This window comes from Melopsittacus undulatus, unplaced genomic scaffold (assembly GCF_012275295.1).
Source record: "Melopsittacus undulatus isolate bMelUnd1 unplaced genomic scaffold, bMelUnd1.mat.Z mat_scaffold_149_arrow_ctg1, whole genome shotgun sequence".
Classification (NCBI taxonomy): domain Eukaryota; kingdom Metazoa; phylum Chordata; class Aves; order Psittaciformes; family Psittaculidae; genus Melopsittacus; species Melopsittacus undulatus.
In genome coordinates, this window is record NW_022994113.1 from 19,613 (window position 1) to 37,848 (window position 18,236).

Below are 18,236 nucleotides of genomic sequence, written 5' to 3' on the forward strand. Positions count from 1 at the left end.
GCAGCGGTGATCCCCATCCTGCACCCCTCGCCCCGGGGCACCGGGCAGGCACCGGGCAGGCACCGGTCAGGCACCGGCCCCGCGGGCAGCAGGGACCCCCCATCCGGAGCAGTGTGTGCAGCAGTGAGTGTGGCAGCCCCAGCATCAGGCGTGCTCCGGGTTGGGCTGGATGAGGCCGTAAGCCACAGCTTGTGCCAGGCTCTCCTTGGCCGCCTGTGCCACACGCGGCTTCTCCTTGTCCTTGGCCAGCACCGACAGGATCTCCAGCACCTCACTGGCCATGAGCTGCTCGGCCACGTCCCGTCCGGCCGCCACCATGTTCATCACCACCACGGCCCCGCGGTGCTGCAGCTCCGCACTGGTGCTCAGCAGCAGGGCCTGCAGGATCTCCAACCAGTGCACTGTCTGCAGGCAGGGCAGCAGGAGCCTCAGCACTGCCCCACGCAGCCCTGCTGCCCCCCGTGCTCGGTCAGGCTGTCCTGGCTCCAGGGCAGGGAGCATGGGTCACCAGTGCTGTCCCAGTGTCCCCCCACCCCACCGCGGGGCACTCACCACCTGCGGGATCCGCTTGCAGATGGGGGGGTGCAGGGCTGTCAGCATGGCCAGTGTTCCCGACGCCGCCCGACGCAGCTTCTCATCCTCCTCCCCACTGTACAGCACCATCAGCTTCAGCCGGTCACTGCCCTCAGCCAGGAACAGCTCCTGCACCTGCGGAGGTGGAGGAGGGTGGGTGGGTTGTGGGAGCCCAGGAGCCCCCCAGACACCCGGCCCGGCCCTCACCTCCCTGCTCATGGCCATGTTGCACATGCATTCGGTTGCCGCCAGCCGGATCAGCTCGTGCTCCTCAAACATGTACCCCTCGATCATGGGAACAGCCTTCTCCTTCAGGATCTTCTGCCTGAAGCAGGGTATGTGTGAGCGCTCCCGGCCCAGGTCAGCAGCCCTCTGGGATGGACAGGACTGGGCCAGGCTCCCGGCACCCCCCATCCCAGCACTGCCCCTACCGCAGCCTCTCGCTGATGCCAGCCAGGTTGGTCAATGCCATCAGCCCCTCAAAGTTCTCCAGGCCCGTGCGCTGCAGGTGCAGAAGGCTCACCAGGGGTCGGACCACCTCATAGATCTGTGAGAGCAGTGTTGGGCTCAGACCCTGAGCACCAGACCAGGACTGTGCCCATGGAGCTGGGGTACGGGGGGAGCCCTGAGCCCAGCCTGCAGGCAGAGCTGCTCCCATGGTCAGGCCTAGGCCATCAGGTGCACAACACCAGGGTCTCCCACCTCCTGCTCCCCAGGAAGGATAAACCCATTCCAGCAGTCTCTGCAGTGCAGATTCCACCTTGGATCACCAGCCCTGGAGCTGCTGAGCCCGTTCCCAGCAGGCTGAGCCAAAAGCTCCGCAGCCAGGGCACACTGCGGCTCCCACCAGAGCCCCTCCTGTGGCCCTGTTCCCATCACGTCCCACACCGGCCCCTGCTCGGCAGCCCCAGCTCACCCGCTCTCCAGGGAAGGCCATCTCTGGGTTGGAGGTGATGGTGATCTTTGCCAGGGCCTGAGCTGCCTTGGTCTGTCCCACCTCGGTGCCCTCCAGGGACAGGGGGATGAGCGCCTGCAGGCAGAGGCACAGCGGCAGTGCTGCAGCCGGCTCAGCACAGCCCCAGCACAGAGCCAGAGCCCCAGCACACACTGCAGCACAGGGCTGAGCCTCACCTTGCCTCCTCCCTGTGCAACCACACCGCCCCGGTCCTCTGCCTCCTCCACCAGTGCCAGGAACACCCTGCGGACAGAGCAGCTGCAGCACCAGGACACCGGCAGCGGGCGCCGGCTGCACCGGGGCCCTGACATCCCTGTTCTTCTAACAGGAGCTGCATCCCCACAGACACAAAGTCTGCAGCAGGACACGGCAGCCTCTGGACCCGGCTCCCCATACCTGGAGATGAGCTCCCGGCAGGAGTTGGTGAGCGCTGGGTTCTCACTCTTCACCATGCAGGCCAGAGCCGACACCACCCCGGCCGTCAGCAGCTTCCGCACCCGGCGCTTCACGAAGTCTGGCTTGTCCTGGCCCAGAGGCAGGGTCAGCGCTCGGCTCATGGCACTCCCCTGGTGCCATCGGCTCTGAGGCCCCAGCCTCAGCCCTGTGCCCCACAGGACCCCAGGCTCTGCCCCATTGCGTGCTCCCCAGATGCATTGTGCCCTGCCTACCTTGGGGTGCTGCTCTGGGATGTGCTGCTTGGCATACTTGGCCAGCTCCAGCATCTGCGGGTCTGGCTCCTCATGGTCGTAGCTGTTGGTGCAGTTGACCAGGGTGGAGGCCACAGCGTAGAGCACACTCCTGTCCTCTGACTGCAGGGGTAACAGCACCCATCGCACCCACGATGGGAGAGGATGGGCCAGGGCCTGAGTCCACCAGCACCACCAGACCCTTCCACACTCCCCATGTGTGAGCCCCACCACCCCCTGCAGCACCAGGAACCCACCGCAGCACCGGGACGTACCCTGGCCAGCTGGAACATGGCCTGCAGCGCTGCCTTGTCCTCCACGAACTCCTCCTTGACGTCAGCGTCGAAGGTGAGGTAGGCCAGGCCCTCCACAGCCCAGCGCCGTGTGCCCACGTCCATGGCCTCATTGCAGAGCCACCTGCAAGGGGCTGTGAGCATGGCTGTGTGTGTCCCCCACCCCCCAGCTCCCTGCCCCACCACTCACTTGCGGCACTGCTTGGCCAGCTTCAGCGTGGAGCCCTCAGCAAACTGCTTCATGCTGAAGTCAGTGCCTCCGGCAGACCCCAGCTTGCAGAGCCCCTGCAGGGAGGAGCAGCGCTCGTGAGCCCCACGGCATAGGGGCACAGCACTGCAGACCCGAGCCCTGCAGCCACAGCCCAGCATCAGCCGCAGCCCAGCATCAGCCGCAGCTACAGCCCAGCATCAGCCACAGCCCAGCATCAGCTGCAGTGTGCTCACCACCAGCGCCCGGATGCGGATGCTGTCCCTCTCGCTGTGCTTGTAGATCTCCTTGAGCAGGCTGACGCCGTTGGCAGTGATGAAGGAAGCGCGTTTGGCCTTGTCGGCAGCATGGATCAGAGCCTCCACCGCGACCAGCTGGTGAGCCTCGCGCACGGAGGCACAGAGGGACAGCACACTGTCCATGATCCCCTCCAGCTCCAGCACCCTGTTCCCAGCATCCGAGGGGCCCTGCAGCAGGCACGACACTGTCTGGATGGCCCGTAGCTTCCCCACCAGATCCTGCCCCCTCGAACCAGCTCCTGTGCGGCAAGAACACCGGGGGGGGGGGTAAGGCTGATGCCTCCCACTGCCCCCAGGCACACACAGCCCCAGCTGCTGAACCCAGCACAGCCGGTTGTGGTGGAACCTACAACCTGCTTTTATCACCAAGAGCAAAACCGTTTGGGGACAGGGCTGCTGCTGCATGAGACCGAACCCCATGTGCCCCGGGGATGCCCAGGCTCACCTCACATAGTCCTTGCACAGCTGGTGGAAGTTCTCCCTCTCAGCATCACATTTCAGGTCATCGTACAGTTTGCTCAGCAGCACCGAGGCGCTCATCCGACTGTTCTCTGTCACGGGCAGGCTGCCTGGGCTGCCACTCACTGTGCTTCCCACCTCCAGGATCTTCTTCAGGCCTAGGAGATGAGGTCACACACCCCAGGGACAGCAGAGCTGAGGCTCCCCGAGCCAAAGGGGGTGATGCCGGGTGGGATGCTGCAGGCTGCTCTGCTCACCCTGGTCAATCACCCACAGGCTCATGCTGTTGTTGGTCTCCTTTGGTGACTTCCTGGGTACCACCTTGATGAGCAGGTTGAGGGCATTGTCACGGCCGTGTGCAGAGGCCCCTTCCAGAGCCAGCAGCTCCAGGAGGTGCTTGATCAGCAGTTTCAGGTCCTTGGAGGAATCTTCCAGAAGACACAGTCCCCATCAGTGAGCACTCCCCCCACAGCCCTCACCCTACCATGGCAGTGCTGGCAGGAGATGCTGCCATGACCAAGGGCTCCCAGATTCCAGCCCAACCTCACACTAAGCCTGGCCCAGAGCCCTGGCTCTGCAGCAGGCAGCACTCACCCAGCACCACCGCGTCCTCCTTGCCACGGAAGTCCTTCTGCAGCCCTTCCTTCAGGGAGTCAAACATCACATGCAGCAGGTTGCAGGCAGCCAGGGACACCTGCTCGTGCTCCACACCCAGCACTGCCGAGAGGCGAGGGGCGCCCAGCTCTGCCAGGATGGCTGTGGTCTGCAGGTACAAGCACAGCTGTCAGCTGGAGCTCTGGGGGAAGCCATGGTGCTCCCCAGCACCTCACTGGGACAGCTCCAAGTCACAACCTCAGGCCTGGCAGGTGACAGCCCAGAGCTCCTGTGCAGGGCTGCAGGCAGAGGCAGTGACACTCCCTGCCTGTCACACTCCACAGCCTCCCCAGTCCCCATTTCCCCTATCACACATGAGAGCTGGGCTATGGTGGGACCTACCCGGGAGCGGTGCCCCGAGCACAGCCCCACCAGCGTGCGCAGGGCTGCCAGCATCAGGTCAGCCTTGGCCGTGTCGAGCAGCTGTGTCAGCAGCCGCACACCATCACTCTGGAAGATCTTCTCTGCTCCAGCCTCCTCTCGCGCCAGCACGATCAGGTTCTGTGCAGCCTGGGGAGAGAGAGTCATGTCTGAAGGCAGCACCCCACAGAGCATTCCCCATGGAGCACACTGATGGCAGGAAGCCCATCCTCACCCCAGCAGCATCCTTCAGCCAACACCTTCCTCCCCCCTTGCCTTCCAGCCAAGCCTCCGCTCCCCACAGCTCAAACCTTTTGCTTCTTGTCCACATCATTTTCTTTGAGATCCAGCAAGATCTGGAACATCTGCTCCACCTTTGAGTCCGTGCAGGACATGGTCTTCATCTGACACAGAGCAGGAAGAGCAGCTCAGCCCTCACCGTCTCAGATGACCCCATCCACAGAGCAGCCCTCCCCGCTCACCTTCTCATGCATGCTGCTGCCCAGGGCACGCAGGGCCTCCTGGAACGCCTTGTTCTTGGGCTCCAGGCTCAGGCACCGCTGCAGGTCAGTGACCGCCTGGTCCAGGCGGCCCAGCCTCTGCAGGGCCTGGCTGCGGCGGAACAGAGCCTTCACATCCCGGCCGTCCGCTTCGATGGCTGCAGGGAGATGGGTCCATGGCAAAGGCCTCGGGCTGCTCCTGACCCTCAGTGCCCATGTGGGCAGTGCACAGGAGCCCATCCCCTGCCAGCCACCGACAGTACCTTTAGACGCGTCAGCCTCTGCCTTGGTGTAGTCCTCCTGCAGAGACAGAGAATCAGCCTGATGTGCTGCCCGTAAGGCCTGGCCCAGCCTGGCCTGGTGTGGGCAGGGGCAGCACCCACTGCTTTACAGAGGAGCTGGGAAAGGATTGTGAATTGAGAAGATGGGAATAGCATCCATGGCACAGTGAGCCAGCCCAGCAGGACATCATATCCCTCCCCAGACACAACCCTCATGGGGTTCCTAAGGTGCCCTGTGGCCCCTGATGGTTTTCAAGCACTCCTGGTCCACTAGAGCCCCTGCAGTTCCCTGTGCTCCCCTCCTGCCTCAGAGGCAGTGCCACAGTGGGAGGTCAGAGATGCTGTGAGTGTGGGAGGTGCAGCCCCGGAGCACACACCCAGCGCAGGCATGGACGGGAGCACCGTGTCCTGGCCCCGAGAGCCACCGGGGTGTGGGGCAGGACAGGACATCAGGGAGGGAGGGGAGGAAAGGTGAGCAGAGAACACAGCCGGGAGTGCCCCCCTGCCCCCCCTGCCATGCACCGGCTGTGCCCCCTGCCATGCACCAGCAGTGCCCCGTGCCAAGCACCGGCAGTGCCCCCCTGCCCCCCCTGCCAGGCACCAGCAGTGCCCCCTGCCAGGCACCGGCAGCGCATAGCCGGGACCGCGGGAGGAGGAGCCGAGGAGGGCGGCGGGGCAGGGCAGCCCCGACGGGCTGGGGCGGCCGGGCAGGTCCCAGGCAGGTCCCGGGCAGGTCCCGCAGCTCTCACCAGCTTCAGGTAGCAGGCAGCCCGGTTCCGGTGCAGCACGGCCCGCTCGGGCCCGGCGTCGCACAGGCTCAGCGCCTCCGTGTATGCGGCCAGGGCCGCGGCGTGGTCCCCCGCCTGGAAGTGCGCGTTGCCCCGCTCCCGGAGCTGCGCCGCCGTCACCTGCCGACGGGCACCGGCTGGGACGGGCGCACCGGGGCACGGGCATGGCTCCGGCTGCGCGAGGGCGGCGGCCCCGGGACACGGCCCCGCTGCCCCCGCCTGCCCCCGGACCGAGCACCTGCAGGGGACCCCTCCGGCGCTGCTCCATTCCAGCCGCCCCGCACAGCCGTCCCGTCCCGCCCGGTCCCGTCCCCGTGCTGTCCGTCTCGCCCCCTCCTGTCCCGTCTCTTTCCCGTTCCATCCCACCCTGTCCCCTCCCGTTCCCTCCCCGCTCTCCTCCCGTCCCCGTTCCCATCCCCTCCCGTCCCCATCCCCTCCCGTCCCCCTCCCGTCCCCGTCCCCCCCCCGTCCCTCCCCGTCCCGGTTCCCACGCGCTCCCACCGCCGCCGCCTCCATCGCGCTCGTGACGTCTGTGCCGATCGCCCGGGGAACGCGGACGCCACCGCCCATGTTACGTGACGGGGCCGGGGCGGTGGGAGGGGCGGAGGAGGCTGTGGCGCCCCCCGGCGGACCGGAGGTGCCGGTACCGACCACGTGCGACCTCGTGTGTCCGTGTTTGTGTGTCTGTGTGTGTGTGTGTGCGCATGAGTGTGTGTGTGTATGTGTGTGTCTGTGTGTGTGTGCGTGTGTATGTGTGTGCGCACATGTGCGTGTGTGTGTGTGTACGTCCCGCACCCCCCCACCCATGGACCCCCCCCCCACAACCCCTCCCACCCCCTCATCAGCCCCGCCCGGGGACCCCATTGCCGCGGGGCTGGGGGGAGCGGGAGAGCAGCCGGTGCCCCCCCGGGAGGCCGCGGGGCAGGCGGGAGCCGAGGGGCAGGAGGCGGCAGCTCCGGGTGCGGTAGAAGTGAACGAGGTCGATGGCCATGAGGAGGAGGATGAGGAGCCCATAGAGCCCCACGAAGGGCAGTGCCAGTGGGTTCCTGCAGGAGGGGGCACCTCAGGATGGGGCAGTCATGACCCCCCCAGCACAGCGGGACCCGGGGCAGGAGGGCATGGCTGGGGCCTGCTCTGGGTTCCAGGCTGGCCGGGCAGACCCATGTCCCAGCAGCACGGGGAGCCCCGGGCCCACACTGCCCCCGGCCCTGCCCCACACAGCCCTGCCCCACACATCCCTGCCCCACACAGCCCTGCCCCACACATCCCTGCTCACCGCAGGAGGCCGGGGCCGGCCAGGCTGGACAGGTTCACCCCAGTGAGAGCCTCCAGGGCTGCCTGGGAGCAGCAGGACTTGAGCGTGCGGGGGCCAGGGCGGCAGCAGTACCGGTGGCCGGCAGGGTCCGTCAGCCGCGGGCAGTAGAAGCCGGGGTGGGAGCGGCCGTCGGGGCCCATGTACCCCTCACAGAGGTGCAGGTTCTGCACCGAGCCTGCGGTGAGGAGACAGGGCCCTGAGGGGTTGGGGTGACCTTCGAAGGCTGGGCTGGGAGCACCCCGGCCCCATGAGAGCTGGGTTCAGGTCACAGCTGAGCACGGTGTCACCAGCACTGCCCTGTGTGTGCCATGGCCTCTGCTGCTCGCCCTGACTCCAGCAAGGGCAAACACGGGTGAGGGGGTGATGGTGGCAGATGGCAGGGAAAGGCCCAGGGCAGCCCCGACCTCCCCATGCTGATCCCCTCCCATCCCCACCACCCAACACCGTGGGGTCAACGATTGTCACCCTGCAGTTGTGCAGTGACCAACCCCAGCACCACCGCCCCAGTGCAGATCACCGCACCCCAGCACAGAGCCAGGCTCCAGCATGGAACAGCAGGAGCAGCCCTCAAGGGCCACGGCCCCAGCAGGGATGGGGAGGACGGTTTGGGGAGCAGGGCTGTACCTGTCCTGCAGAGCCCGGGGCACAGAGCCATGGTGAGGAGCAGCCGGAGCAGGAGCCCACCCGGCATCTTCCTGCTGACCCTGAGCAGCTGCAGGTCTGGCTCCGAGGAAGGCAGAAACCACAGCCCCTCCTCTCCTGCCTCCATCACGGCCCATCAAGAGCCACTTGGAGCCATTAAAGCCTCCTGCACTCCATGCCCGTTCCACAGGGACCGGGGCAGGAGGCGGGAGCATCGCTAATGAGCTTCTCAGGGGCCAAGAGCAGACAGGAGGCACCTTCCCCATGGCACTGGGGCCATGGGTGCTGCTGGGACCCTCAGCCTGCCTGGGGATCCTGGTGCTGTGGGTGAGGCTGGATCATGGTGGGCTATGGTGCAGCCCCTCGGTAGCTCAGCCCCGGCGGGCCCTGTGCCGCAGCCTGGCCCCCAGCCAGCCGTGCCATTAACCAGGCTCTGGCACGGCCCCGGCAGCACACTGTGCCAGTGCAGGGCTGTGCTGCCCCTGCTCCCCAGCACAAGCCATGCACCAGGCCCGGGTCTTGCCCTTTCCTGGCTGGCCAAGGGTGCGAGGGGCTGAGCTCTTGGGGTCCATCCACACTGGTCTGTGCTCTCTGCCCATCCTCAGGCTGTGCCCATGGGCTATGGTTTGTGGGCTGTGCTGGAGGCTCTGCAGGAAACCAAGGCAGAGCTTATCCAGCACCATGTCCCTGCCTGCCTCTCCCTGGGCTCCCCCCAGCAGTAATGAGCCCCAGAGGGGACCGAGGAGTGCAGCAGCTCCTGTGTCCCCACAGCAACCAGGAGGATGCTCCTGGTGACGGCTTCCTGCAGCCTGTGGGACACTGCAGACCAGTGGCCAGGCTCCTTGGGCACCAGAGCATCTCCCCACACCACACACACTGTGCCCATCTCCCCTGCAACCAGCGAGTGACCCACAAACCAGACACAGACCAGAGCCCTCGGAAACAGCCTCATGTTTCCCCCAGCTCCAGACAGCTCCATCTCCAGTCCACAGCACCGCCCTGGCCAGCAGCTCTGGGCTCACCGCACTGCCCCGGGAGCCAGGGGAGCCTGGCACGGACAGGCCCTGACCCAGGACCCGGGGGTGGCAGCCGTGTGGGGCAGCAGGGCAGCCATGTCCATCCTGCCGGTGCCGCAGAGCCTGTGGCCCCTGCCCAGCCACAGCACAGCACATATGGCACCCATATGGGAACACAGGGATAACAGATGAGAGGGCAGCAGCCTCTGCCAGCCCAGCACCTCCTGGCCAGGGCCCACCGCCTGCATGGGGCTGCTGGCCCAGCGCCTGCGAGCTGTGCTGGTGCTGCCGCGCCGGTGCTGCCCATGCTGGTGCTGCCCATGCCGGTGCTGCCGTGCCGGTGCTGCCCGTGCCGGTGCTGCCCGTGCCGGTGCTGCCATGCCGGTGCTGCCCGTGCCGGTGCTGCCGTGCCGGTGCTGCCGTGCCGGTGCTGCCGTGCCGGTGCTGCCGCGCTGCTCCCCTCCTGCTCCGGGAGGCGCTACCCAAGGCGGATGCGGAAGGTGGCGATTTCCATGGGGTCCATGTGGATGTTGGTGCTGTTGGAGGCCGTGCCCAGGGGGTACATCAGCGTCAGTGACGTGGGCTGCAGGGAGCCCAGCTCCAGCCCCTGGAACAGGCTGCCCAGCGCCAGCTACAGACAGGAGGGAGAAGGACGTGGGTTGTGGTGCCCGGCAGTGCAGCACCATGCACATGTGTGACAGCTGTCAGTTCGTGACCCCCCCAACCAGGGCACCACAGTGACCCACCCCAGGCTCTGCCCTTCCTTACAGCATGGACTGCAGGGGGATGCAGGGCTCATGGAAGGTTCCAGACCCAACATCCTCCAGCTGTGCCTGTGCAAGGGCCAGAGCAGCCACTGTTTGTGAGACACTGGTGCTGAGGGACCTGGGCCCCCTCCAGCATAAGCAGAGGATGCAGGAGGCCAGACTGGGAGCCCAGCCTGGCTCTGACCCAGCAGTGTGGAGGCATCAGCCTGGTCCTACCTTGCCCTGGCTGGTGGTACAGTTAAACCCCAGGTTCTTGGCCTCCAGGCTGCAGTCAAAGCCTTTGCGGTGCAGGATCAGGGCTGCCTCTGCCGAGGGCAGTGATTCATCCTGCTGGGAGCCAGGGGTGAGGTGTGATGCTGGGGACAGCAGGTCCAAGCCCCCCCCGGGGCACAGCTCACCTCTGCCTGCAGCGTCCGCAGGTTAAGGATGTGGAAGTCGCAGGGGAGGGTGGTGGAAAGGGGCACGAAGGAGCGCAGGGCTGGTGGGTTCGGCTCCTCCTGGGCCACGGGCATGACCAGCGCGTCCGAATTCAGGTGCATGGACGTGATGTGGCTCAGCAGGGAGGGGAAGCTGATCGGGCGCTCATCCTGTGCCTGCCGGAGAGCACAGGGCTCAGCACCAGCCAGGGGGGGTCAGGCACAGCCCCTGGCACAGCCCCTGGCACAGCCCCTGGCAGCAGTGGCCGGCACAGGGCACCCAGAGCTGCTCCCACCTGGGCACAAACACCCTCCCCAGCAGTGACCAGGCCACAGACCTGGCCAGGGTTGTGCTATCAGCTACTGCACGAGACAGGGTCACACAGTGGGGCCAGGCCACCGTTACCTCTGGGCTGCCAGTCCTGGTGCCAGGGAAGCCCAAGGCTTTAAACATGGAGGCCAGCGTGGAAAGGAAGCTGGAGCTCTGAGTGGGTGACGTGGCACATGCATGGGGAGCAGTGAGGGGATGGGACAAGAACACCCTGATTATGAGGGCACTGCAGCTTCACAGGGACCCCTCTGCATGGTCCCACCCTCCCCATGTCCCCGCTCCCTCCCGGCCCCATGCACTGCAGGCACGATGGCTGGGAGGGCCATGGAGCAGCAGGGGATGAGACCTGCTCCATCCCAGAGCACCCATCCTGCACCCGAGCCCATGCACCTGGCTGGCAGTGGTGCGGCGCTCCAGCAGGATGCGGAACCGGTTGCGTGTCCTCTTGTTGTCCTTCAGCCCTTGGCCCAGGCCCCGGTTGTCGTCCTGCATGAGGCGCCGGTCCAGGATGACCTCGAGCTGGCCTGCAGGGGTCAGGTGCCAGCCTGGGCTTTAGCCTGTGCCCAGCCTGCAGCCCCCTTGCCTAGCGCAGCCCCCAGGGCACAGCCCCACAGCCCCTCACCGCTGCCGAGGCTGGTGACCCCCAGGGCCTGGGCTGTGTGCAGCGTCAGCCGGCTCTGTGTGTCCTGGATGTAGGCCATGGTGGGCATGGGGTAGAAGTTGCCCTGGAGTGGCAGCTTCCGCCGGTACCTGCGGGGCTGGATCTGCCGCAGGGCAGAGCTCAGGGCCTGGAGGTGGCTCTGGCCGTGCCGGTGCCAGGGCACAGACCCCATGTAGGCAGCAGCCATCCCTTCCTGGGCTGCCCCATACCTGGAAGCCATTGAGGTCCGTGAAGAAGGTGTCTTCGCTGTTGATGTCAGTGCTGAAGCGCAGGGCCAGCTCCGTGTTGATCTGGTCACGGATGTCCACCAGACACGATACATCCAGGGACAGCCCCTCCACCCCTGGGGACAGGCAATGAGGGGCTGAGCCCCACGGGCAGCACTGCCCAGCACCCCTGGACCGGGAAGCTCCTCACACAGCCTCACATTGTCTCACCTGGCACGTTGTAGAGCCGCACCACAGTCTGGACGTGCTGGTAGTAGCTGGTGACCTCAGAGAAGAGGGGTCCCTCCGTCACCCGCACCACTGGGAGCTCACTGGGGGCATAGGGCTGGGGAGAGAGAGCTGAGCTGAGGCTGCTGCCTGCAGGACCCTCATGTGGCTGCAAGCGGCTCAGAGGTGGCCTCCATACCTTGGCCTCGCCATCAGGCAGGAACAGATAGGCTCCGCTCTTGTCCTTGGAGGCCCTGGTGCCATAGATGAGGAACTCACTGCTCACCCTGTGCTCCCGCTCGTCCCCAGCTCGGCGGATGCTCTGCGGGGTGGGAGCCAGCACAGGGTGAGCACTGTGGCATGGGCAGTGCTGGGCCCCTGGCCCCACAGAGCCCCACACTCACCTGCAGCAGCCCCTGGCCCCACAGAGCCCTGCACTCACCTGCAGCAGCCCCTGACCCCACATTGCCCCACACTCACCTGCAACAGCCCCGAGCCCCTGACCCCGCATTGCCCCACACTCACCTGCAACAGCCCCAGGCCCCACAGAGCCCCACACTCACCTGCAGCAGCCCCGAGCCCCACAGAGCCCCACACTCACCTGCAGCAGCCCCGAGCGCCCCGAGAAGCATGCCCGCAGGTGCTGGTTCTCCAGGCAGATGTCCTCGGTGCCGGCCGGCAGCACCGTGCACGGGCACAGGCTCCTGCCTGCGCATGGGCAGGTTGAGGCCGGGCAGGTACAGGCGCACGGAGGACTGTGGTGCCGCGCGGCCCTCCGAGGACTTGTGCAGCTGCAGCACCCGCAGCCCCAGTGCAGGCAGGCGCGCCAGGACAGACACCTGCGGTGGTGTGGGGCCGTGAGCCGGAGCCATGGCAGGGACACACTGCCGGGGGCTGGGCACAGACCTGGCCTGGCACTCATGGAGCCTCTGCTGAGGGGATTGGCATGAGGGGGGTGAGGGCTCGTGAGCAGCAGAGCTCATGCTGTGGTGCAGGGACACGTGGTGCCTCAGAGGTATGGGGTCACTGGTATGGGGTCACTGTAATATGGGGTCACTGGTATGGGGTCACTGTGGGATGGGGTCACTGTGGGATGGGGTCACTGTGGGATGGGGTCACTGTGCAGGACAGGGCTGGCACCCACGGGCTGTGCAGGATGAGGGTGGGGGGTGAGCAGGGCTCTGGGGCACCCCGTACCTGGTAGACGTCAGGCACTGTCTCCGTGTCAGAGCCCCAGTGTGCGCTGAGCTGGGCAGGCAGCGGCTGCCCCTCCTCGGAGAGCACCCGCACGTGTGGGGAGTTCACCAGCACCTGCACCACGCTCAGGCGCTCCTGCTCCAGCGGGTTGAACACCACCAGGAACCTGTGGGGAGGCACAGGGGGATGGGCACCCCAGCCCCACAGCAGCACAGCTGCCCCACAGCAGCCCAGCTGCCCCACAGCAGCCCAGCTGCCCCACAGCAGCACAGCTGCCCCACACCACCCCAGGTGCCCCACAGCAGCACAGCTGCCCCACAGCAGTCCAGGCACCCATTCAGTGCCTCGCACAGAGCAGGGCACGGAGCCTACCGGGGTGAGACGTCCACTTTGACCACAGTTCTCTCGGGTAGGGAGTCCTGGCTGGGGCGCGTCTCATCCTGGGGAGAGGGGCGGTCAGAGCTGGGGTGCACTCACCCTTCCCCAGGTCCCCACTGGGTGAGCAGGCAGGGCTGTGCTTCCAGAGGCACAGGGACACTGCCACAGCATGGTGCCATGAGCTGGCACAGGAGCCATGGGGCAGGGGCTGCTCACCGTGCTGAGGAAGGGAGCAGCAGGGTCATGGTGGTAGGTGTCCTTGTCCCCCAGCACCAGGTAATGTGCAGCATTGATGATGACGCGCTTGAGATTCGTGAGGGACTGGAGCAGCCTGGGGCACAGGCAGTGAGACACAGACTGTCCTCCCACCTCCCAGCATCCACCAACACAGACATGCACTGGTTTGGGTTGGAAGGAACCTTGAAGCTGATCCAGCTCCAACCCCTTCCACTGGAGCAGCTGCTCCAAGCCCCTGTGTCCAACCTGGCCTTGAGCACTGCCAGGGATGGGGCAGCCACAGCTTCTCTGGGCACCCTGTGCCAGCACCTCAGCACCCTCACAGGGAACAGCTTCTGCCTAAGAGCTCAGCTCAGTCTCCCCTCTCTTGGGCAGGTTCAAGCCATTCCCCTTGGCCTGTCCCTACATCCCTTGTCCCAAGCCCCTCTCCAGGTTTCTTTCACATCCTCCACCTCCAGCAGGAGATGGGTTCATACCCCACACCCAGCCCTGCTCCAGCCCCATGCACACCAACCCCACCTGAGACAGGCCCCTCCGGCTGCACCCAGTGTCCCTCACGCACCTGACTCCGTAGTCAACGGCCACAACCTCCTTGGCGGTCCCAGCGATGGCATCGTGGTGCTGGAAGAGGCCCAGGTTGCGGCGGGCATTGCTCAGCAGTGTGTAGTCAGAGAGCGGGTATGTGCCATCAGCACCAGCGCGGCGGGCATGGGCAAGCGCCAGGCTGAACAGGATCTCTGCACCCCTGCAGAGGGACAGAGGCTGCGTGTCCCTGCCCTGGCCCCAGGGAGCTCAAGCCAGGCTGGCACACACTGCCCTGGGGCTGGAGGAAGGGCTGGCCCTCCCTCAACCACACCTGAGCCACCCCCAGCACGTTGGTGGCTCTAGCACAGACCAGGGGCTCCCAGTGCTGCCTGGCCAACCCTCACCATACCCTGCACCCACCCCCTGCTCCCCCTGCAGCCCTGCCTGCTCCCCCTCACCGGAGAAGGGTCTCCAGCACCCGGTCCAGGCTCTTGTAGAATGGCCGGGAGGTGAAGTAGCCTGTCCAGTAGTGATCCTCCCGGTCCGCATAGGAGAAGAAATCCCCACTCAGCACCGGGAACCCGGGCGGCTTCATCCCCGGCACGATGCCCACCCTCTTGTACAGGGCATCGAAGTAGTCGGAGAGGGTCCCAAACTGTGCCTGCAGGACAGCACCCACAGCCCTCAGCACCACGGAACCAGCAGGGCTCCCGCAGCTGGGGCTCCCACCACCCCTCCCAGCACTGTGACCTGGACGTGCAGGTTGGGCTGCGAGTTGAGGAAGTCAAAGATGCGCTGGTAGTTGAGGAACTGGGCATCCCACTCCTGCGGCTTGTCGTAGCGGAAGTCATCCCCCAGGGGCACCAGCAGCACCTTGCTGCGGTACAGCTTGGACTTCTTGCGGTACTGGTCCAGCAGCAGCTGGGCTCTGCCGTGGGGACCAGGCTGTGACGCTGGCTCAGGGCTCAGAGCCACCTCCCTTGCCCTGCAGCACTCACCGCTCTGCCACGTTGGCATCGGTGATGGCGCGAGGAGGCACCTTCCATGGGCAGTTGATCCGGCCGCCTGGCAAGCGCTTGAAGTCAAACTGGCAACAGATCTTGGGGTCTGGCCCACACGTGTGGGGTATATCGTAGCTGTAGAAGGGCATCATGTGGCAGAAGATATCGGTGCTGGAGTCTGTGTCTGCGGGACCAAGGACAGATGAGAAACAGCAACAGCTCTCCCTTTCCTTCCCAGATCCAGCTGCTGGGGTGGTACAGGCACAGCACACAGGCTCACTGCTGAGCCCAGAAGCACAGCCGCCTGCATGGGGCAGTCCGGGAGTCACCCTGGGGCTGTCCCACAGGGTGAAACTGCTGCAGAGCAGAGATATCAGCTCCTGGGGCTCAGCTCACACCCGCACAGGAAACAGTTGGAAACCGTTGCCTGCTGCCACCCCCCCCTCTACCATCACCCCACAGCAGCCCCTCACCCCACGTCTGTCTCCACATGAACTCCAAGTTCTGGGTGGCCGCAAAGTGCTTCTTGATGGAGTAGTGCACGCGCTGGATGAGCATGCCCGTCAGGTTGGAGCGCTTCAGCAGGTAGGGCATGGTGGAGCTGTACCCAAAGGGGTCAACGGCCCAGCCCGACCGTGGCGTCACACCTGGGGGCACAGAGACCCTTCAGCCCCACACTCTGCCCTCTGCCCCTCCAGCCCAGCATCCCACCCTGCTCTCACCAATGTTCTTCTCCAGCCACTGGTGCCCCTCGATCAGCTGATCGATCATGGCAAAGTAGTGGGAATTGGCCTCATCAGTCATCACCCAGCCACCCGTCACCATCTCCAGCTGCCCGTTGCCAACCAGCCTGCAAGGGGGACACACAATCAGCTCCAGGCAGGGCCCTGCAGTGAGCCTGGGGGCTCCCAGGGGCTCCTTGGGGACCAGAGCTCATCTCCACACAGACCAACATCCTCCATTGTCCCCTCTGTCCTCCATCCCCAGCCCTCCTGGAACAGGCTGCCAAGCGGCTCTCTCCCACTGCACAACCCTGCTCTCCAGGTCTCCCATGGCACCGAGGGTACCCTGGGCCCTGCCAGGCACTGCTCAGGTTCTGCAGCAGCACTGGCATGCTCAGGGTCACAGCAGCCCTACCTGCGCACCACAGCCCGCTTCTGGGCACTGATGTTGTCCCACCACTTGGCAAAGAAGGAGATCTCGGACCAGATGAAGCGGCGGCGCGGGTCCTCCTGCAGCTTCAGCACCATGCTGTTGAGGATGTGCTGCGTCTGGTCATAGTAGTATTTGTCGAAGGTCTTGATCCAGCCTGCCAACACAGCCTGGGGGTCACTGCGTGGGGCCAGCCCTGCCCCACCAGCACTGCAGGCCAGCACTGGAGCTTCCCCATCCCTTCCCACCCACGCCTGCTGCTCACCAGGGTCGTTGTGGGAGTGTGGCACCACAAACACCTGCAGGGGCTCAGCATCCCACTCGTTGGGCTCGTAGGTGATGTCAAAGCCCTGCTTCCATACACCTCCATCCTGGTTGTCAAAGGGCAGCAGGGAATACACGGCCAGCATCTGCCAGGAGAGAGAGGTCAGGGTGGACACTGCATTGAGAGACACCCACCTGCATAGGGCCAGGACCCCCTGGTGTGGATACCCTCGTGCCAGCAGAGCTGTGCCCACACCTGCACGTCCGGGCTCTGGCCCTTGCCCCCCAGCGCAAACTGGCAGTCCTGGGGGGACACGGAGAGGAAGCTTGGGCGACTCTCGGGAGGCAGCAGCCAGGAGCCATTGTGTGTGTGGTGGGCAGTGCCGGCTGCCCCTCGGCATGTGCCGTCAGCTCCAGCACCGAGTCCTTGATGTGGCTGATGATGTCGTGGTTCTCCTCCAGCAGCTGCTCCAGCTGCTCGATGCGGTTCTGCAGCACCGAGATCTGGCTCTGGGGACACAGGTGCCGCGGTCAGAGCCTCCGGTGCCCCCGGGCAGAGCAGGGACCGAGCCCCGGACCGGGGGTCCTTGGGGCGCTGCTGCCCCACAGCCCCAGCCCGGGGGTCCTCGGGTGCTGCTGCCCCACAGTCCCGGCCCGGGGGTCCTCGGGTGCTGCTGCCCCACAGCCCCAGCCCGGGGGTCATCGGGTGCTGCTGCCCCACAGCCCCAGCCCCACAGCCCCAGCCCGGGGGTCCTCGGGTGCTGCTGCCCCACAGCCCCGGCCCCACTGCTCACCCTGGGGAAGTTGCCCCCGCTCTGGTGCCGCGCGGGGTCGTGCTGCACCCGGTCCAGCATCAGGTACAGGGAGAAGACGGCCACGCAGAAGATGGCAGCTCCGCACACCGTCACCTGCTTCTTCAGCTTCATCCCGAGGGCCGCGCCTGCAGCGGCGCACACGGGACGGGACGGACCCGGCTCCGGACGCTGCTCAGCGGCCCCGGCTGAGCCCTGCCCGTGGCGCCGGTGCCCGTGCCCTGCACAACCTCACCCCGCAGACACCTTCCTCCTGCCCCCCCAGCCCCACGTCTGATCCGGGACCGGGTACCTACAGCCCGGGCCCAAGGACGGGGCCGGCGCAGGCCCCGGCGCGGCCGAGCCGAGCGGACCCGAGCCGGGCAGGGCAGCCCCGGGGGCTGCGGCAGCCACGGGCCGAGGAGGCCGCAGCGGGGCCGGTGCGGGGGCCGCGGCCGCTCCGCTCTTACCTGGGAGGCTCCGCGGCCCGAACCCGCAGCTCACATCACCGGGAGCGGCTGCGGCCGGATGGGCCAAGCCCCTCCCGCCGCTCCGCCCTTCCGGGACCGGCCCCGGCCTCGAGGGGGCGGCTCCGCCGGCAGCGCAGCGGGAGGGGCCCTGGGGCAGCGCTGCCTGCGCCGTGCGGCCGAGCACCGACCGGTGCGGGACCGGCACCGCCCGGGATGCACCCGCTCATCACCCCATAGCACCGGGGGGCACCCGGTCATCGCCCCATAGCACCGGGATGCACCCGCTCATCACCCCATAGCACCGGGGGGCACCCGGTCATCACCCCATAGCACCGGGATGCACCCGCTCATCACCCCATAGCACCGGGATGCACCCGGTCATCACCCCATAGCACCGGGGGGCACCCGGTCATCACCCCATAGCACCGAGGATGCACCCGGTCATCACCCCATAGCACCGGGATGCACCCGCTCATCACCCCGCAGCCCCGCGGCCGGCTGCCGATGCTCCCATCCGCGTGTGCCCTGTCCCGGCTATACCGAGGCTGCTTGTCCTCCCTGGCTCCCACTGTCCGTGCCCCCC

At 66.4% G+C, this 18,236-nt stretch overlaps 1 protein-coding gene and 2 pseudogenes across 1 annotated transcript; all 3 read right to left on the reverse strand.

Moving 5' to 3' along the window:
* Nucleotides 1-53: 53 nt before the first annotated feature.
* Nucleotides 54-6,630, reverse strand: LOC117438340 (protein unc-45 homolog A-like; annotated as a pseudogene).
* A 267-nt stretch (nucleotides 6,631-6,897) lies between these two features.
* On the reverse strand, nucleotides 6,898-8,140 carry LOC117438333 (protein shisa-like-1a). The gene is made up of 3 exons (XM_034073882.1): nucleotides 7,996-8,140; nucleotides 7,333-7,546; nucleotides 6,898-7,102 (listed from the first exon to the last, which is right to left on the reverse strand). Exons 1-3 carry the CDS (start codon nucleotides 8,138-8,140, stop codon nucleotides 6,898-6,900), a joined length of 564 nt encoding a protein of 187 aa, XP_033929773.1.
* Nucleotides 8,141-9,428: 1,288 nt separating this feature from the next.
* On the reverse strand, nucleotides 9,429-17,610 carry LOC106023303 (alpha-mannosidase 2x-like; annotated as a pseudogene).
* Between the last annotated feature and the right edge of the window lie 626 nt (nucleotides 17,611-18,236).